Below are 23291 nucleotides of genomic sequence, written 5' to 3'. Positions count from 1 at the left end.
ATTCGAACAGTCACTAAATAACTTCAGCACATCACTCATACTAAACATACTATGAGTATGTTTAGATCAGATTGCTCAGAACCCCATCCGACCTAGCCTTGAATGTTTCCAGGGATGGGGCATCCACCACCTCTGTGGACAAACAGTTTCAGTGTTTTACCACCCTCACTGTGAAAGAAAAACACGAAAATCCATCTTTTGCATTATCTTTATATTGGTTTTTAGGATACAACCCAGAGAAATTGTGACAGGATATGACAGATGTATCCCTTTAGATTAACAGCAGGCTAGGCAGCAACACACCCACCAGCAATGGTGTTCTGGTGTACCTGTGCCAAATGCGCTGTTCACACAGAGGTGGAAGATTCAGAGCCTACAGAGTATTGCATTTTCCCCAAAGATAAAAAAATCATAAGTGCCAAAAATCAAACAAACAATGGCCTAACTGCAGGCTGATAATAATGAAATTGGGAAGAGAAAACCCTTGAGAGAAAGGTATCTGAATCACAACCTTTATCGTGCCTTCTCCAAAGGAAGAATGAAACAGGACTGTCCAAAAGACAGTGCACACAGTCTACTGAATAACAGGAAATGTCAGCAAAACCTTAGGTTAGTTGCCACTTTTAGAACCAGCTATAGCTGTGCAGGTGGGGAAGGCTTACATTATTTTAGTTTAATGCAGGAAGATATGGTTAGCACGGTAGCCAGGCTATTGATTTGACCTTTCTTCCAAGTCCAGTGATGCTGATCACTTCTAATACAGTTGAGCTATGACACTGTTGTAGTAGATGGAATCTCAAAAGACTGAATTCAGGGAGACTGCAGTCCTGTGAAACTGCTTGTCTTCAGCCTTCCTCATTTTCCTCCTGCTAGAATGGTGACAGAAAAAAGCAGATGGGCTCCCTGCTTTCAAGGTGAACAGCCAGCAGCACCCAAAGAGTAACTTCAGAGAGAAGCCTCTAAAAGCTGGGTCTGGGGAACACTTGGAGAGCCAAGAAACTACAGGGGATAGAGCTGCCAAACTCTTAAAAGTCTCAACTGAGAAAATGTCAACTGAGATTTTTGAAAAGCCTTTAAAAGTTAAAGGCGTTGCCCTGGCATCAGAACAATGGCTAACCACTTGTTTTATTTCTAGCTGTTGCTCCAAAGCACAAACACAGAAAATCTCAATAACAAACTTAAAAATTATCACAATCAAACATTATTTGTTGTTAGTCTAGACTGAATTTAAGAAATGCCTGGATGAAATTTTCTTTAAAGATGTTTATAGCAAGTTAAATAGAAAATTTCAGCACTAATGATTATTCTTTGGCAACTTTACATGTAACTGGAAAGAGGACCTTAAAATGGGAAACAAATAACTGCAATTTCAGAGGTGGTTAAAGCTCAAGAGCAACACAGGTTCTAAATTAAGAATTTATTAATGGTTATGTTTTTCAGATACTTCAGTATTAAGAGCAAACTACTCCAAAAATGTAAAGGCCAGACTGGATGGAGCTCTGAGAAACCTTGTCTAATGAAAGGTGTCTCTGCCCATTGCAGGGGATTTGGAACTAGATGATCTTTAAGATCCCTTCCAACCCAAACCATTCTATGATTCTATGATTCTATATTGCTCATGTGAAGAGAGTCATAGAAGAAAATAAACTCTCTCCAAAGCCATACCACTGAGTGTACCACACAGTAGAAACACAGCAGACCACTTCCATTTCAGCTGCTGATTCTTAGTCATCAAACTGTAGTTTATATACCTTGGGGAGGAAAATATGCATTGGCTTACAGACAGTGGAACATGCAGTTCAATTGGGGATGTATAATGTATTTTTCTGTCTTCAGAAACATCAGTTGTTTTTTTTTTTTTTTAAATTTGGCTTCTTCAAAGGAAGAACAATAGAACAAATATGGGCATACTGTCTCTTCTCACTCTGATTCCCCCAAATTCCAAATTAAAACTTTTCATCAGTGAGAAAAGGTATTTCTGGTACCAAGTGTAGATGGTACTGTGTAATGCAAGTAGTTTATTTTTAGTAACAACATTGCTGCTTCTGTGGACTAAATTGATTATACTTATTTGCAGGTTTACAATTAGAAAAATTTGACATTTTGTAATGACTGAGAAGTGCAACACACAAGCAAGCATTTACTCATAGCGCCTGTCTTTGAGTGACAATTGTTGTCTATCTACAACTCTGTATTGCACCTGCAGGGATTCCAAACAAACAATCTGAAACTCAACTACAATTCTTTCATTCCTGAAGGAAAACACATCATTTGATACTTAAATACTGGATCCAAAAAAAAAAAAAAGTGTTCACATAATTAGAAATTGGGGTAGCATGTAGAACATCATCCCCAAACAATTTGTTACCAGGATTTCGGGAGCAGATCCCAGTTGGAAGGAACAGCTAACTGGAGGGTTCAAATCAATAGGAAAGTCAGAGATCCTCCATCAGCTATTCGCCAATCCTGCCATCTGGGGCTTGTCAAAGAAAGAAAGTGGAAGGTTGTAGTGTAAATCTGCCTCGCTCATTTTCCATTGGTTTAATGTACCTTTGCATGTGAGTTGAAGCAACCTCTTGGCTGTTCTAACTCACATCCAGGCCATATTAGTGCTCTTTTCAACTCCTGATGTCTCCCAGGAACAGAACTTGGCTACTGGGGAAAACTGACCTCATAGGCTTGAAACCCTTCCATGGTATAATTTATTGTGTTTTCCAGCACAAAGTGGAATGAAACTATTCATTATTACAAACATAGTCAAGAAATGTTCAGGACTAAGGGCAACAATTTTTAAGAAGCTTGCTGTATGGAGAATGTAATTAAACTTGCAAAACCCCTTTCCATCTTGTCTTTTAAAAAAATCTCATATAAGCACTTAGTGCCATTAGTACAGGTACTAACAGGGAATTTAAGGAAGAGTTCATAAAAATACAAAGTCTGTTTGAATGCAAACTAGTTCCAGTAAGCAGTTGCACTATGCTGCCATTTCATGCGCCCTTTAAATCCCATGTATTTTAAAAGTACTGCAGAAAATGCTTAGATGGCTTCAAAGCTTCTTTTTGCATACTTTAATTTCCAGCATTTAGTTAGGGTCACCTAACTTGGCAGGTATCACAGGTGAAAAATACATTCCAAAATTTCAAATCACATAAATAAGAATTACCATTTAAAAACTGCATAAAATAATCTGAATAGATTCCATATAAAGAAATCCCAGACATTAAAATTCAATATATCATGATATGATCTCCCTGCAATATTAAAGGCCTTACTTCATAATCTATAACTTCACAGACCAAAAATTTCTCCAACCTAAATAAAAAAAACCTGGCATGGGAAACCAGGAAATATTTCTCTCCCTAATTTCTCTCTCTCTCTCTTTTTTTTTTAAATTTTTTAAAAAAATTTTATTTTATTTAATGGTTGTGGACAGCAGCAGCAACAGCATATTTTAAGTACACATAGGAGAGAAAAATTAGTGAATGGAATATAAATGAATGAAACCACATTTGTAATATTATTAATGTAATTCCTTTGGATCTATTGAAATACATAGGCTAAGATACAGAAAAAAATAAAACCCCTCCATATAATGAAATGGAACAGAGTCTGAAAGGAGGCAAAATCAACACATTTTCACCCTGAAACTCTTGTTAGCACCATGGAACAGAGTACTACAAATACAAAAAGTGCCTAGGATATTTAGTTACTGGCACATTTTGTCTCCACCACCACATTTGAAGCTTTAATAGTCTTGTCTTTGTGCCTATCATAGCAACTATTAATTTGGAAAAAAAAATACTAGTCCATAAAAAATACTAACATGGATTTCCCACTGGTATATTCACCCAAGTTCACAGAGAAAAAAGTGGAAACTTCTCAGTGTGTATTAAGATGTCACAATCAGAAATAGATTGTTAGTATGTCTTGAGTGCTAAAACTTTATGAAACTTTCAATTACAAGAATAATTTGTTAGAAAATGCATACAAAACATCACATAAAAAAAACAATTATGAGCAACCTCAGTTCATTAAGAAATAGTAAGAAAAACATTCAGCAAAATGAAATGTACACACTTGCAATCTTATCTGCACTACCAGATTGTTTGAAATTAATTTAATGATTTTAAAACAGATTAAGAAGAGATTAAAAAACCCACAATAGCATTATATTGAATTTTCAAAATACCTTTGTTTCTAAGGACTGCATTAAGAAAAAATAATTATATTGACACAAGTACTTCACCACTTAAGATTTTGTCAGGTCTTCAATTACAAATTATTATTATTATTATTATTATTATTATAACTCAACACCAAAAAAGTATTCCGTGCTGAATATTGGGCCAAGCTGTCTTCAAAAAAGTAATATGAAACATGGAAACATAATTCTACTGTTACAAATTACATACAATTTGAAATTATCATTGTGTCCAAATTGTTTACTGCATTCAAAGGAACTGGTTGCTCCCAGAGGAAACTAGTTTTCTTCAGAATTTAACAGAATCTATCTCCTAGTGCTTGATTTTGAGTAGGATTTGGGGTGGAGCATTCCACCTTAAGCCTGCAAATCTTATCCAAAAGAGCACAAACTAATTCAAAAGGTTTTCAAATATACATTTACCTGAAAAATCTCCCATATTTTTGCTGCTCCATGAAGCACATTAAAGATATATATATTAGACAAAAAGAACAAAATCCCGCAGTTGAGAAAACGTTTGTAAGACAGAAATGTTTCTGAGCTAAAGGTTAAAGGTCTTCTGAAGTACATTATCCATGGTTTTTAGAGCTGAGGAACTTAACCCATGTTAAAAAACAGATTTGTGTGAGCATGATTAAGTTGAGAATTTTTACTTTTTTAATTATATTATCAGGGTAGGCTAACATCATCCCAAAACCTCCTTCAATGTTCAAGAATTGCTAAGAGGAAGCTGATGAATGCAGGAGGTGACCTACAGTAGCCTGCAGAGCAGAGCAGATCTGGGCAGCACTGTGAGGTGCTTTACAACACTGTGAGGATGCTACGCACCATTTAATGGAAACCACCTGCGCTCAACAATGTTTCAAGTTACTTCAACACTGAGTACTCTGTTGACACCTCCACAGTGTTAGCTTTCCTGCATGTGAAATAAGCATGGAGATCTTTCCTGCTCTCAGAAGGATACTGTAAATTATGATAACAAAGTTTCCAAAGAACTTTGAGATCCCTTGTATAAAGGTGCTGGACAAATCAGAAAGATCCTTCTGTATGTTTATTTTTTTTTTTCAGAGTACAACTCAGATCTTACTTTGCTTCCAGTGCCAGGGCAATGATGCCTGCAGCCATAGGTGCAGAGGCTGAAGTTCCAGTATGGCTGTCTGTGCAACGCTGCCTCAGGTCTGTGGTGATCTGGAAGAAATTGAATGTGTGAAATTTAGAACACAACTTCAGAAATAAGAGCAGGTTTTATTTGCTTGTATGAATCACATGTATATGGAGGGTATTTTCTTCTTTCATTGCAAGGAAAGGAAAAAAAAGAGGTGTTTGAATACATGATGCTACATGTTCTCAGCTTGAAGTCACTTGTGAAGTCAGAGAGGTGTTCTCTATATTGTTCTGAATACATAAGTTACTTCCTTTTTTTTTCATGGCATGCTCAACAAAGAGACTTTTAAACTAGAAAAACATGCAGAGGGGTTTGAAACTGCACTGTTAGAACTCTGCCCCTCTTGGATTTATAGAACACTTCAAGAATCTCAAAGTGCCCTACGAACAGGAATGAACTAAATCTTATAGTGCTCCCTACATACAGACTGCTTATGCCCATTTTAGAGACTATAAAAGAGGTATGGAGGTTAACTAGGCTGCCAGAAATCACACTGGAAATAAGCGACAGAAGAAAATACAGTTGGGCTCATGCTAAGTACTGTGTTTAATCATTCCTTCATGCCTTATGCAATAAATCACATGAAACTAAGTAGTAATTAATTGGAAAATGCTGATGGTAATCACAAATTTGGCCCAGCCATCACCAGTCCATTAGATATTTTCAGTTTTTAATTGCTATGTATTATGTATAAATAATTATATGATGCCCTGTATTTTTTATGTAATCTAAGTGAATGTCTACACTGTGATGTGTAATACCAACTAGAGGCACAGTCTTCTACTGAAGTTTTGGGATGCTTCCATCTAATAATGAATTTTATACAGATTCTTTCTGTCGGACAGTAAATCACAACCAAAAATGTGTTTACTCTAAATCCTGCTTCTTTGATGGAACTGTTAATCTAAAGTGATTCTACTCTATGCTTCTCTTCCTGAAGAAGTGGTTCCTAGCAAGGGCAATGCAGTAGAGGCAAGAAATCACTGCTACCTAACAGAAGCTTAAGCAAAACCCACACAGACTTGAGAACAGTTGTTAGAAGACAGCAGTCCACAGCACCGAAACCTCCATGAAGGTGTGAGAGTGAGTGACACCAAACCTTATTCTCAGAATTTCAGTCACTGCAAGATGTAAAATATCTGCCTGAGGGGCAGAGGAGAAGTTGCTACACAGCTTCTTATCTAAGCACACAGAATTATTGTGTCTTAATTCACCAGTATTGTGCTCCATTTCCAATACGGATATGTACAAAAATTGGGGAGGAGAGGACTGGAGGATCAGAAAACCACAAAAAAGCACTAGGCATGTGAAAATGCCCATCCAGCTTTGAAACCCCAAAATATACAAAACATGATCTGAAAAATTATCTACATCCTGTCTCAGCAGAATATAAGCAAATGCATATAGGAGCTATAGGTTCTACACTTTACATTAGCCATATTCAGTAACATACATATTACATGATTTGTATAAGGCTGCTGAAAATTCTCACAAAACGTAAGCATATGCAAGCTAACACAAAAGACTTCTAATAGGGAAGGAGCTAACAGCACCAAGGAAATGATTGTTGAAAATGAGTAGTGAGTAAGTGAAAGAAAATGAAAGTTTCTAGAAATTGAAAAAGACAGATTAAAGCATTTATGTCAGATCCTTAAATAAGCGAACTTGTCAGAGGCCAGATTTCTTGACTAATAAAGTCTAGAAAGAACCTTTTTTCCCCTATTATTTAATATTCTTCATAAATAATTCTTTATCTGTCATCAGTTAAAAGTTGGAACCTCATAAAGAAAATATTTCTATAATTTCTTTATCTCTTGCCTTCTTGCCTATTGAGTGTGTATTAATTTAGACAATGAAAATTAACAGTGTTCGGAAAAGCCTTATCCATGCAAATACCATAAATGCCCTGACAACATTAAGAGATGAAACTGCAGCAGGAACAGTCCTAACAATGCATTGCCTACATGTGCAAATCCAAGTAGTGATTTTGCAGGTGGGACTGACATGTTCAAGAACTAGAGGATGACATGCACCCATGAAGAGATATATGCGATTCAGATATCCCATTTGGAAAAAGAGTGGCCAGTGTTGTGGTGAGGATCAGAAGGAAAGCCAGGAAAAAGAGAGGGCAGAAAATGTGATTAATACATGCTTGTGGTTTTTGTATCCGAGTACTCTGTTCCCTGCATAAAAATGGTGCAGCAGGTGCTTTTCTTGGAGGACTAGAGGATAGTAAAGCCTACAGGACCTCAGGCAGGGAAAAGTACTCTTTCAGCAGCTTTTCCCTAAGGGACAGCCTCTCTCACTACACTGAAACACATACCAAATTTTGCTATATTCGTTTCTCATCCTCTGGGAGAGCATCCTTCCAGAGTGATTTCACTGCCCTGTAACTACAGATATCAAGCACAACAATCCATGACATGTCTTTATTTGGTAACATTTTTGCTTATGTTCTAAACAGATGCTGTGGCGGCACTTTGAACTACAGACCCTGATCTCTCTTTGAGCAAATATTTCAGCAAAAAATGGGTAGGGAAAGCTTTGTAAGCAGAAATCCCATTTGAGCTAATTCAAAGGAAAGTTACTGAAAGGAGCTGAGATGTTTGGGTGTAAACTACCTCCAACATCCAAGACATGTTTTTCAGCACTGTGGATTCACTGTCAGAGAACTGATACATTCATCCCAAGAAAAGTGAGTACTGGACCACCAACAGGTGAGCAAGTTTCAAGAAGAAAAATGGTGCCCCAAATTCCAGACAACATGATAGCAACATTATAACCTCAATAAAAGGATGTGGTGTTTGACAGCACCATGAAGTTGTCATTAGTGTGTACTAGCAGTCATTCTGATCAATAGTGTGGGCAGAAGGAGAAATTTTTTAATCTTTTGTTGAGTATAACACAAATGTATGCTTGAAGTACCTTTGTAACAATTGCTGATCAGGGAAAATGCTGATTAAACTGCCCAAGAAAATCCATGCAATATTTCTAGGGGCATGAGTTATATCCACTTCTAAATCAGTCGAATCAACCAAGTTTAACTGAAGACAATGACAATGTTTCTGGTACTGCCTAGTTTAATCAACACGAAATTAACAACCTCAGACTGACACGCTGATGAAAAGGAAGACAAAAATTATATGAATCATCACAATGCACTGTATTACCTCCCATAGGCAGTAGAACAAAGCTTTCAGAAAAACTAGACATTTATTAAAGGAAAAGCTCTAGACAATGTAACGGTTTTATAGGAGCAACTTGGTCTGGAGAGCTAAGGAGATGCCATTTCTGTATAGTCATTATTAAGGTTGTTTCACCACTCTTTCCATAGTTTCACTGACTGAGAGGTTAATAATGAAGGTCAAAATTGGATTTCCCCTAGCAGAGGACATGCTCACTCGTCCCCTCCCACGCCTCTGCATTTCTTGCTATTTCCTATTTCATGACATGAGTTTTTTGATCCAATTGAATAATCTTCTACTTTCTGCTACAGTTCTTCAAGACACATTGATTTCTATGAATCTATGTTCCCAGAAGTGAAAAGGCTTTAACAAAAATGTACTTACTGTTCATTCTATATAGCTTGTGTGTCCATATATACCTAAAACTGAAGGTGCCACATGATATTCTGTGTATATCTTGTGCATACCTTGATAACCTGAATGAATTTCTGAAGGAGAGCAGGCTTTTGTGTTTTAAGAACTGGCAGGAGACTGGTTTGGTTTTTTTCATTGTTTCAGTTTTGAGTTCTGCTTAGAGTAGCAGTTAGTCAGCAAGGAAAAAACGTAACTTAGAAGAGAAAGAAAATCAGCAGATGAATTGGCATTTATCACAAAACAACAAAACAGGTGGACAGGTTATTTTCAGCAGTTAAATTATAGGCTTGTGAATTATATCTGTGAGGGACTTTCATATGTAAAATCCTTCGTGCTTAAGGAAATAATTTGAAAAAGGAATTCAAAGGAAATGCATTTGTGCAATATGCTTGATAAGTGAAAGAACCATATAAATAACTATATTAGGTGGTACTTAACCTATCCTAGCTACATGGTCTGGAGTGGGGAAGCTATCTTCCAGCATTATCCTATGATATTCAAAGTGGTAGAGAAGAGAATAATAGGAAAAATACCTTGACAACTCCATACTATTAGCCAATACTTCTGCACTCACTGAGTTATGAGAAATAACATCTATAAAGAAGTATAATTTTATAGTCTTTACCTACTGTTAATTTGCCTTTGTCCCAGACTGTGAGTTTCTACACCTATACCTATGCCAGCATTTGGCAGCTGCACTTGAAAACACTCAAAAGTAATTCTAATTCTTTTCTCTGAGAGTCTGTGTAAAAGGCATACATGTATCTGCATCTTTGAGATGTTTGTATGCTTTGGGTATTTCAATATACAGAAAGGGTGGAAACTTGGTCCATAAGGGGCTAATTGTTACTGCAATAAAATTCAGTACAGCGTACAGTCAAGTGTGCTTAGAGTACCATCCCTGAACAACAAGGAACTCTTGCAAGATGGTAACATCAGTGTGTGTTTAACTGTAATTGTTAGCTTAAAATATTTCAAGCTATCATTGCAGAAGACAAAATTAGAACTCCAGACTAGGAAAACTTCTAAAATTACATCCTATATTTGTAGCAAGCAATTTTCAAAAATGGGTAGCAATGAAAAAAAGAAAAAAACTCTTGTGTGTGGTTATAAAAGTGTGGGTGATCTATTAATCAAAATAATTTTATAAGAATTTTTAGTCCACACAATGAGTTCCTAATGTTTGCTCACTGTTTGTGGATAGAATAACACAGAAGGAAAAAAAAAGGAAGATACTCAACTAAAGAACTGCAAGGAAAGATAGGAAGGAACTGTGGAACATGACACTAGACCATCATAACCATCCACTGTCCCTCAGTCTTGCATAGGTATTTCTGTACTATGACACTATAGAATCTTACATGATATTGGAGTTTGTTCTGAGTTACGTGACAAAAAACAAACAAACAAACAAACAAAACCCACAAAAACTCCCCTGACTTCTCACAGATATCTGTTGATACCATCAGTAATTTTACTCTGTATCTATCTCTGCAAAACGAGCGCATTCAATATACCTTCCAATATTCAACATACTAATCCTTTTAACTCACAGACACAGTGCTTTTGTCACTCAATACTACCTGACTGGTGTGTCCAGTCTGGATGTTCAAAGTTCATAACATGAGAGAGAGTTTATAAGAAAACATATTTTACATAGAATGATGGAAGACAGTTATTAAAAGTTACTAAAAGTTATTAAAAGTTATTAAAAGTGATTAATCGTTCAGGCTACATGGGCAGAGAGAAGACAGTAGACAATTGGAGTGGTTTTCACACTAGCAATAAAATCAGTGACACCAAATGCTAAGAAATAGAAGTTAGAGGAGCTCAGAGAACAAATGAGAATTTTTTTAATGGCAATGGGTAATTAAAACCACTTGCCCTAAATTTAAGTGGATTTCCTGTCACTGAAACCTTTGAAAGCAAGATTGATTGTATTTGAGAAAGTTATTGTTGAGGTGATAGCAACTGCTGGATTTGACGGACTCAGGGAAGTCCTACAGACCTGGTTAAGTAAGAGCTCACGGTGGAGGAATGCAACCACTTCCGTTCACCTTACACTGTATTACTATCACTTAAACATGAAGAAGTTAGTGAAAGTCTTTTAGAGGACAGTGAAGGGAATTTAATTACAGAAGTGAGAACTCCTAGGAGACACAGTAATTTTTTTTCTTTATTACTATTTATCAGAGAGAACAAGAAACATGTCAGGAAGAGAAAGATAAGGTTTCAGTGAAGAGAAGCAAGTAACGAACAGAAAAATTACTGGAACAAAGAAGTACCACAGAACAAGTTTAAAACAAAAATTAGATAATCTGAAAATAAGGAAGAATCCAAGAACAGATGGCCAGAATCCCAGAATCCTTGAAAGACAAGGCAGACAGTATTAACAAAACATAGTGGCAAATATTTTTAACTCTTCACTGACACCAAGAGAGGAATCTGCTAAGGAACAGAAAGAAGGCAATGTTAGATGAGTACTTAAGAAAACATACGGGGGAAAAAAAAAACCCTTCAAATCCCTCAATCTTCTGAATTAATTAAGTTCTGTAAGTTAAACACTAGAATAAATAAGCAGGGAAGAGGAAAACATTAGCAAACCTCATTTACCTCATTACAAGGGTTTAAAAGGTTAAAAGGATTAGTATGTTGAATACTGGAAATTATACTGAATGCGCTCATTTTGCAAAGGCAGATACAGTGTACAAATACTAATGGTATCAACAGATTATCAAACAGAATTAAAACAATTTGCTGTTTTCCGGCAAAGATGAGTACATTAGGGAAAATGGATGCTGGCTGCTCAGGAATGACATAAGGAACAACACAGGAAAGATGAGCACTGAGTTAATTTTCCTTACAATACATTTCTGCCAGAATAGACAGCAATATGAGCAAATTACCATCACTGAATGTAAAAGAGGAATGATGCTGGATCAAAATAAATCTGAGAAAATAGAGGGGTACGTAGACAAACTGTTAATATCATGAGTGTAAAATCTGAAAACTATTGATAACTGGATTTAAAACAGAGGATATTATTACAAATTATTTCTCTTTCTCTCTCACCCTCCAAAGTCACTGAACAAACATAATCACATACACATTAAAGAAAATAAGTAAACCCCATACTATTTTCCTGTCATAGGATTCCCCGCTGCTGTATGTTGTAGCCAGTGTGGATGCACATTCTTCCAGATACCATGGCTTCTTCCCACTTTCAGCTGTGCTGCTTATTGAAATAGTGTAGATGCTATTGGTGTAGCCATCACAGGAGCAGTGGTCTCGACTTCTTCCACCATTTCCAGATGCCCAAACAAAAACTGAACCTAAGCCTCTTCGACCCTGTTCGGAAACAGTAAAAAAGATTTGATCAATAATTCTCTTCCCTCTCAACTGCTTAATAGGCAGGTCTTTTCCCCCAAAAAGGCATCTCATGAGAAAAAGAAAATAAGCAATTTCACTGAGAAGAATCTGAAATGAAAACAGGATTTAGCAGAGTTCAGAATCAGACATTAGAAAAATTCAGAAAATGAGTGGTATGAACACAGCTTTACAAGCAACTTTTATACAAACTTTTGTTTGTTGGTCTGCATCTATGCTATTCCAATGTACCACGAAAGAGGTGCTGAAAACTCAGATGAAGCATTAGAATATCATATTGTGTTGTAAAAAGGAAAAAAAATACCATACTTGAAACAAAACCTCTTCATAATGCACGATACTTCTTATTTATTAGGATGCTCTCAGCTGTTTCTTCTTGGGTTGCCTGAGGCACTGGGTTTTTTGGGTAACATTATATACTGTGAACCACAGCACCATTTTTCACACACACTATAAATTACAGAATCACAGAACACCTGAGATGGGAAGGGACCTCAGGTACTTAGTCCAACCCACCTAGTCCATTATGACTGCTAAATGCACAACACAACATATAAACAAAAATGGACAAAACTAATTCTTATAAATCTATTCTAATGAAGCACTAGATCATTAGTTCAGCATGTTATTTCAAACATATGACTAGTTGGACAAGTTAATTAGGTATATTCATAATTTAAAATAGGTAATCTCCCCTTGACATTTTATTAATATACAAAGTTATATAGTGTTCAAACGAATCAAAACATTTTAGTGGCGCTAATACGCTTATACAGGTATTGATATGAAAAGTGAAGGTGATCAGTAACATGTATTGTTGATATACGAGAATTGATATATGGTTAATTGGGTTTTTCCTTATTTATATTTACATATTTCATGTCAGTGAATGAAATTCAGATTCATGCAACTGTATGATTAATTATCAGCATTAACTTATTTTTGATTAAGCTAAACAGTGTCACCCTTTCTTACAAGACACTCTTGCAAAGCATGGTACATCTACAAATGTGCCAACAGTCTCACCTATACCGCTTGTGCTTGCAACTCATCATGTTGCATCTACCTGGCTCTTGGATAAGCCCACCACTATGGGCCCATCATAAAATAAGGTATAAAACAACTTTTTGCACAAATCAAAAATTAATTCAATCTAAATGCTCAGAGGGGTTTTGCTAATGCTTTCTGTGCTGAGCATAACTGAACCGACATTATTGTAAGACAAAAAACTGTCACACTTCACAGTCCAGGCTCAAACACAGATGAATTTATTAATCTACTGTTAACATCCCCATTAAGGGACATTAAAGATCTTCTAGTCCCAGCCTCTCTCCAATGGACAGAGACACCTTTTACTGGACCGGGTTACTCAGAGCCCTATCCAGTCTGGCCTCGAACACTTCCATGGATGGGATGTCCACGACTTCTCTGGACAACCTGTTCAGTGCCTCAGTCCCTCACAGTAAATAATTTTTTCTTAATATTTAATCTAAACCTACTCTCTTTTAGTTTGAAACCATTTCACCTTGTCCTGTCACTACATGTTCTTGTAAAAACTCTCTCATCGTTTTTCTTCAGGCTGCAATTAGGTCACCTTCTCTTTTTCAGGCTGAACGAAACCAATTTTCTCAGCTTTTCCTCAAAGGAGATGTGTTTCATTCCTCTAATCATCTTGGTGGCCTTCCCCCCAGACTTGCTCCAACAGGTCAATGCTCTTCCTGCACTGGGGGCCTAGAGCTGGATGCAGCACTCCAGGTGGGGCTTCACTAGAGTGGAGAAGAGGAATAGAATCACCTCTCTTGACCTGCTGGCCACGCGGCTGTTCATGCAGCCCAGGATATAGCTGGTTATCTGGGCTGCAAGCGCACAGTGCTGGCTCATGTCCAGCCTCTCATCCACCTGCACCCCCAAGTCCTTCTTAGCAGGGCTGCTTTCAATCTGTTCATCCCCCAACCTGTATTGACATGCTGCACCCTGACCCAGGTACAGCACCTTGCCCTTGGTCTTATTAAACCTTATGACATTCCTATTGGCCCATTTCTTGAGCTTGTCCATGTCCCTCTGAATGGCATTCTGTCCTTCAGGTGTTTCAACTGTACCACTCAGCTTGGTGCCATTTGCACATATGCTGAAGGTGCACTTGATTCCTTATATCTTAAAATGAAGATATTAAAAAACACTGGTCCCAGTATATATGAACCCCTGAGGAACACCACTTGTCACTGATGTCCATCGTGACTCTGAGTCATTGACCACTATCCTCTGGATGTGGCTGTCCAACACTTATATCTAACAGTCATCAAATTCATCTCTCTCCAATCTAGAGAGAAGGATGCTGTGGGGGACCAGGCCAAAGGCGTTACAGAAGTCCTGGTAAATGACATCTGTAACCCTTCCCTTGTCCACTGATGTAGTCACTCAATAGTGATGCAGTCACTCAGTCACCTGGGTAGACACATAGGTGGTCACTAGGTTGGTCAGGCAGGACTTGCCCTTTGTGAAGCCATGTTGGCTGTCCCAAATCACCTCCCTGTCCTGCATGTGCCTCAGCATTGCTTCTAGGAGGATCTGTTCCATAATCTTCTCAGGCACAGAGGTGAGGTTGACAGGCGAGTAGTTCCGAGAGTCCTCCTTTCTACCCTTTTTAAAGACAGGTACAATGTTCCCTTTTTCCAGTCACCTGGGCCTTCACCTGACAGCCATGACTTTTCAAATATCATAGAGATAATTTGTGAGTTTAGTGAAAGTATAATACCTGGACTCTTCTTTCAAGCAAACTAAGTTAAATAGTAACTTCTCCTGGTTAGTATTTACATAAGGTTATGTCTCTAAAATGCAAATTTTCATAAAAAAAACCCATTTCAAGCAGTGAAAAAAATCTCAGAATGCCAAGTTATATGTACAATGAAATCACATTCTTCAGACAAAATCAATCTGAATATTTCACTGTTTTTCATTTCCTTTAGTTAGTCTTGGCTACTGCATCAACAAAAGTTGCAAAATAGCAACACTTTTTGTGGTTTTTTTTTTTTAAATTTTTTTTAAGACAACCTTGATGAAATGTTACAGCTCTACTTCCCAACTCTTGTCAAATCAAAACCCTCTTTCCATTTGGGGTTCTCCCTGCTTTTTCCAGCTAGCAGGGTCCAATTCAGAGCCTCCCAAAGCCAGTGGGATGTGATTTGCAACTGCATGGGCCTCTTTTATGAACCACTTTCCTTTCATTCTACGAGCAGGTCATACCCCTTTGCAAATCTTACACTACCATTCTGAAAACATTTGATGAAACAGACTAAAGGAACCTTAAATGGAAAAATTATTTCACACATATTCACCAATTTATTGCACCAGCAGATCAGGAAGACAGAAGATAGGCCTCTCTGATGTTTTTGAGGAATAGGATGGAGGATTACCCTAATAATATGTTGATTTGTTACTTTTTTATGTGATCCTGCTTGATTTTTACTGGTTTTATTTTGGTTCCATCCCATCACCTCTTGAAATTAAATCATGCTTCCCATCAGTATGCAATTATTTGCTTTCATCTTCTGTCTCCTCAATGGAAATGGTAATTTGTGGTTTGCCTATCAATTCTTCCATATGTTTCAGAGTCAGGAACAGATTTCTGTCTCATCCTGCTCACTTAAAAACCAACTCTCTCCTACATACGCTCCACCCAAAAAAGTCAGTATATATACATACAAGGTTAGAATACACAGAAATAAGTTTACCATACAGCCACACTGTTACCTCCAGAACATGTCAAAATATTCCATTAAAACCTTTTAAATGAATTTTCAGAAGTATCTGCTATTTGGAGATTTTTACATATTTTTACTTTTTTTTTTCTTCACATGCATGTCTTGAAAGCAGTATTATGTAATTACGTTTGGCCAAATCAATACCCCACGGGAAATTCAGAATAACCCACCAATACAACCAAGAGAGACGAAATGAGAATTTGGGGTAATCCAATCCCAAATTCCACTTTTTTTTTTAAAAAGAAAGGTTTTGTAAAAGAAGTTATCAAAAAGATATTCGCACAGAAAAGCATCCTACCAACGACAGTCCATCTGTCATTTTTCTGCTGTCACTATCAGCTGGTTCTGTATGCAAGCAGCAATATAACATGACTTGCCCCATTCATGCAATGAAAATCTTTTCACTGTAGGATATGACTCTACTTAGTGAAAATTTCACAGAATTAATCCTTGAATTATTAGCTTGTCTGCACAGAGAATGTGTATCTATTTCTTTAGATGCATATTTATGCTGCTGTGCTATTAGTGAACAACGAGCTGTAGAAACAGGTATGTGAATTGGCCACAAAATGTCATCCTGATGAAAACATGCCCATGGGTCTTAGAAATTCTGTGATTCAGTATTTAAAAAAAATAAACATCAATTTAGATTTTAATAGTAATGGTAGGGCTTTAAAAATAACAGCCATTTGCACCTGAATTTACCTTCTCATGCTAAGTTTTTTTTGTAAATAAATTATAGCAAATATTTCTTTAAAACTAATGTGTTCTGCAAATACGTAAAGGATTAATGTCTCTTTTATTGCAATAAAAAGAAAGTATCAGGTGCACTGACTAACGGAAATTAGTAGTTTCTAATACATACAGAGAAAGAATTCCCAGTCCTCTTTTTCATGGCTAGGCTTTGCGAATGAAGATTTGGAGAGGGCTCTACCCACATTTGCTACAAGCACGCTGGTGGCAAATGAGGTCAATGCGAGATAGACAAATGCAGTTGCAAAAGGCACAGCAGAAAGACTCCTTGGATGGTATCAGCAAGACACGATTCTTTCTGCATTGTCTTTTCTCCTCGAGAGTGATCCTGCGTGTGTTCTCAAAAGAAGCAGCAGCGTTATAGATGGTGTGTCTCCAGGCCTCCCAGTTGGAGGCCAGAGTAGAGCAGTGATGAAGATAAATATGGTCAAGGCTGAGATGTTGTTTCAGGGAGTCCTTGTATCTCCTCTTTGGGGCTCCTCTCTTGCGGCAGCCAGTGGCAAGTTCACCATAAAGCAAGATCTTAGGGAGGTGGTGGTCCTTCATCCTGGAGATGTGCCCTGCCCATCTCAGCTGTGTTCTCAGCAACATGGCCTCAATACTTGTGACTGTTGCTTGTTCTAGAACAGATGTATTGGTCACATAATCTGACCAGTGGATGTTTAGGATTGTGCGGAGACAGTGTTGATGGAAGCATTCTAGGAGTCACAGGTGGTGGTGGTAGATGACCCATGATTCCCATCCATATAAAAGAGTAGACAGCACAATGGCTCAGTAAACACTGATCTTTGTACTTTTCTTCAGGTGTTTATTTCGCCAGACTCTTTTATGGAGTTTTCCAAAAGCTCTATATGCCTTTGCTAACCTGTTGTCTATCTGTCCGTCAATCTTACCGTCCAAGTAGATAATGCTACCTAGGTAATTAAACTGCTGGACTGATTTGAGCTCTGATTGGCCAATGGTGATATGGGGATGATGAAAGACTTCCTGAGGTGCAGGTTGATAGAGAACTTCTGTCTTCTTTAAGCTGACTTCCAGTCCAAAAAGCTCAGCAACCTCAGCAAAGCAGGATGTTAAACGCTGCAGAGCTGCTTCTGTGTGGGTGATGAGGGCATCGTCGTCAGCGAAAAACAGCTTCCGGACAAGATGATTTAAGGTCTTAGTGTGGGCCTTCAATCACCTTAGGTTGAAAAGGCTTCCATTCGTACGATATTGAATATAGATACCGTCCTGATCATCAAGGTCTGCCATGGCCCTTTGGAGCATCATGCTGAAAAAGACTGTGAATAGGGTAGGAGCAAGAACGTAGCCTTGTTTCACACCATTGGTTATTAGAAAGGGCTCAGAAAGTGCATTGCCATATCTGTATCGGCTGTGCTGATCCTCATGGAGTGAGATGATCATTTTAAGGAACTTGGGGGGACATCCTAAATATTCCAAAATCTGACACAGACCTTTTCTGCTCACAGTATTGAAAGCCTTGGTGAGGTCGACAAAGGTTACATAAAGACCTTTGTTCTGTTCCCTACACTTCTCTTGCAGTTGTCTGAGAACAAACACCATGTCTGTCGTACTCCTGTTGCCTCTGAAACCACACTGGCTTTCAGGTAGAATTTCTTCTGCTATAGCGGGTATTAGTCTGTTCAAAAGTATTCTTGCCACGATTTCACCAGCAATGGAGAGCAGAGTAATACCACGGTAATTTGAGCAATCTGATTTAACTCCTTTCTTCTTATGCAGGGTGATGATGACTGCATCACGAAGGCCTGATGGTAGTTCACCTAGTTCCCAACAGTTCATCACAAACTCATGAAATTTAGTGTGGAGTTCTTGGTCCCCATGTTTCCAGACTTCGGGTGGAATTCCATCAACCCCAGCTTCCTTGCCAGTTTTCACCTGCTGTATGGCCTTAAGAGTTTCTCCCATAGTGGGGGCAATATCCAGTTCATTCTTCACTGGTTGTTGCATGATGGACTGAATTGCTGAGTCTTGGACTACACGGCTAGTACTGAGTCTGAAAGAGTCTGAAAGTGTTCAGACCAACGATTCAGAATGGAGATTTTATCTGTGTGAAGTACCTGACCATCTGTGCTGAGTAGAGGGCTTTGGACCCGTATGTAGGTCTGTATGCTGTTTTCAGGGCCTCACAGAATCCTTTGTAATGACCTGTATCTGCGCATAATTGAATCTTTTCTGCTAGATTGATCCACTACTTGTTCTGGATGTCACAAAGCCTAGTCCTATAATGCACTGCAATATTGCACATATAACACCGCAGCGGTTCACAGAAAACAGCAGCATTACCTTCAGACTAGAAAACATGCTAAACATCTTGTTCCTAGAAGCTATTTGTCAAAGCAAATAGCAGCGTTAAAAATAACACCTGTGTTCAAGAGGTGTCTGGATTTGGCGCTGAGTGATACGTTTTACAGGTTACAGCGGGAGTAGTGGGTGGACAGTTGGACTGGATGATCTTGAATGCCTTTCTGATGCCTTAAAAGCTACGATTTTAGTATAACTTTTAGCACTTTTAGTAGCACTTTAGCTAAGTACCTTTGTATTAGTCCTGAAATATTGTTTAATATTTCTTGTCAAGAATTCCAATGGACAAAGATTGTAGCAAGGTAAAGAATATTTTATCTGTATAAAATGTTCTTAGAATAAGACACAAGAAGGCACACTGCTTGATATAAAAGAGTCAAACCTATCAGAGAAGGTCCAGAATCCTTGAAAGAGGGCCAAATAGGACAGAGAGAGTTGATGAAGACTTTTGTGGGAGGCAGATAGGGGGTCTTGGGACCACCAATCCAATTCTGGGATGAGCCTGCAGGAGAATCTGGTGGACAGATAATTTTCAGGCTGCATGTATCCCCATGAGGTAATAGTTAGATATTTCAATTAGATGATAGTTTAAGTTCGTAACACCTGTGTCTGTGTGTGTGCATATGCTATCTTTGTGCACCGAGGATGTCTTATTAAAGAGCTACTTTTTTATCTTTCTATACTAACATTGTCTAGAAAATTATTTATTCAATTTCAGGCAACATTCCACCCTTGATAATTCTATGATTCCATGATTCTATGAACCCAACTAAAATAATTTTTCCAGTAAATAAATTCTAGTTTACATTTACTGCCTACCATTTGGTTTCTTCTTTCTCTCTGTTTCCAAACACTCTGCTTTAGTTCAGTAGACCTAGTCATGCTTAGGAAAATAAAAACTTGTTAGTACCTATGCCAAACAAGTAAACAGAGCAACAGCATCAGCTGTCCTACTTTATGTCATTCCCAATTGGTCTCCTTTAAATAAATGAAGTTAAATAACATTTGGACTGCATTACAAAGTTAACACAAACACACATGCAAGGTACTATGTAGCTTTTACTGTTTATCTAAATCTGTCATCTGTCATTTGCCAGATGCCCAAGGGTGTCACAATGAAAAGTCAAGCCCTGAGCTGCCAAGAAGCCATGCATCATTTATTACTCAAAAGTAAAGGTGCATTTACAAACCATACTGGTAGACCTTGAGCAAAACTAAGAATTAGTGAACTACCAAAGAGGCACAGACCAGGGCTGATTGGATGTCCAGCAAAGTATGCTCACTGTGTCCCATGATGTTAAAAATACATTGCTTCTTCCTCTAGGTATAGATCTGTTTCTGCTCTTCCATTTGCAACGATAGCTAGGGACTCCCTCTTATAAACTCTGCATAATTGCATTTGTACTTGTCAGTGCAACAATTAGACCATTGTGAAATGTTTTTCCTTTTGTTTTGTTTGCTTTCTTAAATTGCATAAAATGTCAGATAATTAAAAAAAAATCATCTGTTCCATTATGCAAAAGAAAAAGTCTTTCACTGACAACTACGACTTGCTATTGACCCAGCCACAGTTCAATTTTCTAGCACATTTTCTGGGCAAAGCCAGTGTGCTCAACAGACAGCTGAACTTAAATGAAATGGACTCATCAGGTCTTTGACAAAGAGGCCCCAAGACAGAAATTGCACTTGTAAAAGCATGACAGAACAATCCTGGGGCATTCTGTTAATGTCTCCTTTTCCTTGGTCAGCGGGTTGCAAGCAGGTAAGTGATACAAAAGTTTTTTGGGTTTTTTCCAGTTCACCAGCATGGATGTGTTAAGTCTGCCAAGAATCAGAGCCAGTATGAACATGTTCATAATGGCATCTGCAGAATTTCCGATATTATCAGAAGAACACTCCCCCACTCCCAGTGCATGTGTGTGTGTTTGTGTATGTGCATACATATAAACCACATATGCCTTTATGAGTGAATGCCTTAGTGGTACTGGCAGGAACCTTCATAATGTAGAGGTCTTCACATGTTCATCTAAAGACAATCATCTAAAGACAATCGAGTTGCTTCCATCTAATAAAAACAGTTTCCAATAAAAACAGTTTCCATCCACAAGACGTAATTTGAGCCAGTGGACTAAGTTTCAACCACAGTATTTCATATAGCTTAGACTCTACGTTTGTTCAGTGCTTTACAAGTCAAGCTGCCTTAATCCACCCTTGAATCCTGATTACTTCCTGCCCAGGAATCAAATGCCCCAATAAGTCCCCCCACATATAAGGTCAATCACTGCCTTAATAGAAGGGATCAAATTTACAAAGGGACAAGGAAGAAAATATGAAGGAGTAGGAAAGACAAAGGACAGAACCACTGACCTGGAGTAACTAGAGTTACAAGGGTTGCAGACAGGGAGACGCAATTTGGCATTAATATGCTGGAAATTGTACACCCATGGGTAGAAAACAAATAATGGAAACATAAAATGTAGAGAGAAGGAAGGACATTCTATCCACACCTAGAACCTAAACATTTAATTTCCTCTATTCTCCCCAATACTGTTCTAAAATTACTTAATGTTTCCAAGAACAAAAACTACTGCCAGGAAGTGAAATCTATACTGAAGTGGAAACTGGAAAAAGTAGCCCATAGTATGACCTCTTCCTTAAAAACTAATTCCTAAAGAGGAAATGTTCATAACTGAATGTGCAAAACAGAGGCCAGTATTCTGGAGACCTAAAAACCCTACTATACAGACATGATTTTGGGTTCAGCATAGTACAATTACTGTAGGTCAAGGCACTAAGGATCACAGCATCCTGAGAAATTCACCTGTGAGAGGCATCATCTCCTTGCTTCCAGATTTCTGTACTCCCTGGGAGCTGGACGCTGCCACCCTGTGTAGAGACACAATGCTGCCAAGCAGTTGACTGTCAGTGTTTTGCTTTTGACAAACAGCAACTCCTAGCTCCTGTTATATTTAGCTCCTCCAGTCCATTTAACCTCTAATCTGGAAATGAAAAGTAGTCTGGCACACCACTCTTAAAAGACTTTGCTGTAGATTGCACAGCACTGAACTTGAAAGGAGGAATCTCTCTGAAACAGACAACACAAAGCTGAAAGTCCATGCCAGCAATTACGAAGTGCTACCAGAAGCCAGCCAAAGAGATTATTTTTTTTTAAAAAAACCAGTCTCCTTGGGTATTAGAAGTAAAAATTTATGAACAAAAGGAGACATTTCTGAGGCCATTAATTTGGTTGAGGTATCCACACTCTCAGAAAAAATTCATGTTTGTGCATCAAATAACTAAAAATGCACAACTATGGTATTTATGAGGAAATCAGTAATAAGCCAAACAGATGTGCTTTAATAAAGATACATGTTTGAGGGAATGTCCAAAAATGAGACCTATGTTTTCATATTAGCAGTCATGTTTTTACTCTTAGGGAAACTAGGAAGTAAAGAAGTATTTCCTATTGCTGGAACACAGCAATAAATATACACATAATATATATAAAATGCAAAACTATATTACTATTTACAAAAAGTAGTTATTTTGTTGAAAAAGCAAGTGGTTGCTCAGAAAAGTAAGGTTTTGGCTACTTCTTTTAAATAAGAAAATGAAAGACAAAATAATTAATCAGGTTAAAAAAAGGAAAAATGTATTTTATTAGGTCATAGGATATGATACCTTTTAAATACTGAAGTGGGAAAATATCTTAACCTGAGTATAAAAAAAATGCCATACTGAATGACCACAAGCACCTACCCATTAACACAATAATTTCTGGGATATATCAGTGGAACAATTTGATATGTAGCCTTCATGTTGTGTATTTTTTACTTCACTCTTCAATGGAAAGACAGCCTAAACAGCTCCAAGATATTCCCCACAGAGCTATAATTAGTGCTTGAAGTGCAACCAAAAGAACTGGCTGAAACCTGAAATCTGAACATGTGGAATACTGGAATGAATTTCTCATTTACCTAAGCAAAAGTGAGGCAGCTTCAGGGCTGCAGGAATCACAGTTCTGCTTCAGGTTCTCTCTCCATAGTATCATTACCACTGTTGTTGGGTAACAGTGTCGGGTAACAACAAAGCCAGTTGTATGC

General features: G+C 37.8%; 1 protein-coding gene across 8 annotated transcripts in view; it reads right to left on the bottom strand.

Annotated features, from left to right (window-relative positions):
- The window catches only part of PCSK5 (proprotein convertase subtilisin/kexin type 5), a 250017-nt gene that overhangs the window by 114240 nt on the left and 112486 nt on the right, over positions 1 to 23291 (bottom strand). For all 8 annotated transcript variants that reach the window (XM_051789299.1, XM_051789294.1, XM_051789297.1 and 5 more), the window contains 2 exons: positions 12101 to 12313; positions 5289 to 5389 (listed from right to left, as the gene is read on the bottom strand). In XM_051789299.1, coding sequence (XP_051645259.1) covers positions 5289 to 5389; positions 12101 to 12313 — 314 coding nt within the window. The remainder of the gene's footprint in view (positions 1 to 5288; positions 5390 to 12100; positions 12314 to 23291) is intronic.

The sequence above is a fragment of the Manacus candei genome, unplaced genomic scaffold (assembly GCF_025592945.1).
Source record: "Manacus candei isolate 608988 ecotype Guabito, Panama unplaced genomic scaffold, ASM2559294v1 h1tg000027l, whole genome shotgun sequence".
In the NCBI taxonomy this organism is placed as follows: Eukaryota; Metazoa; Chordata; class Aves; order Passeriformes; family Pipridae; genus Manacus; species Manacus candei.
The sequence above is the reverse complement of the archived record's forward strand: the minus strand, read 5'-3'. Positions and strand labels throughout refer to the sequence as shown.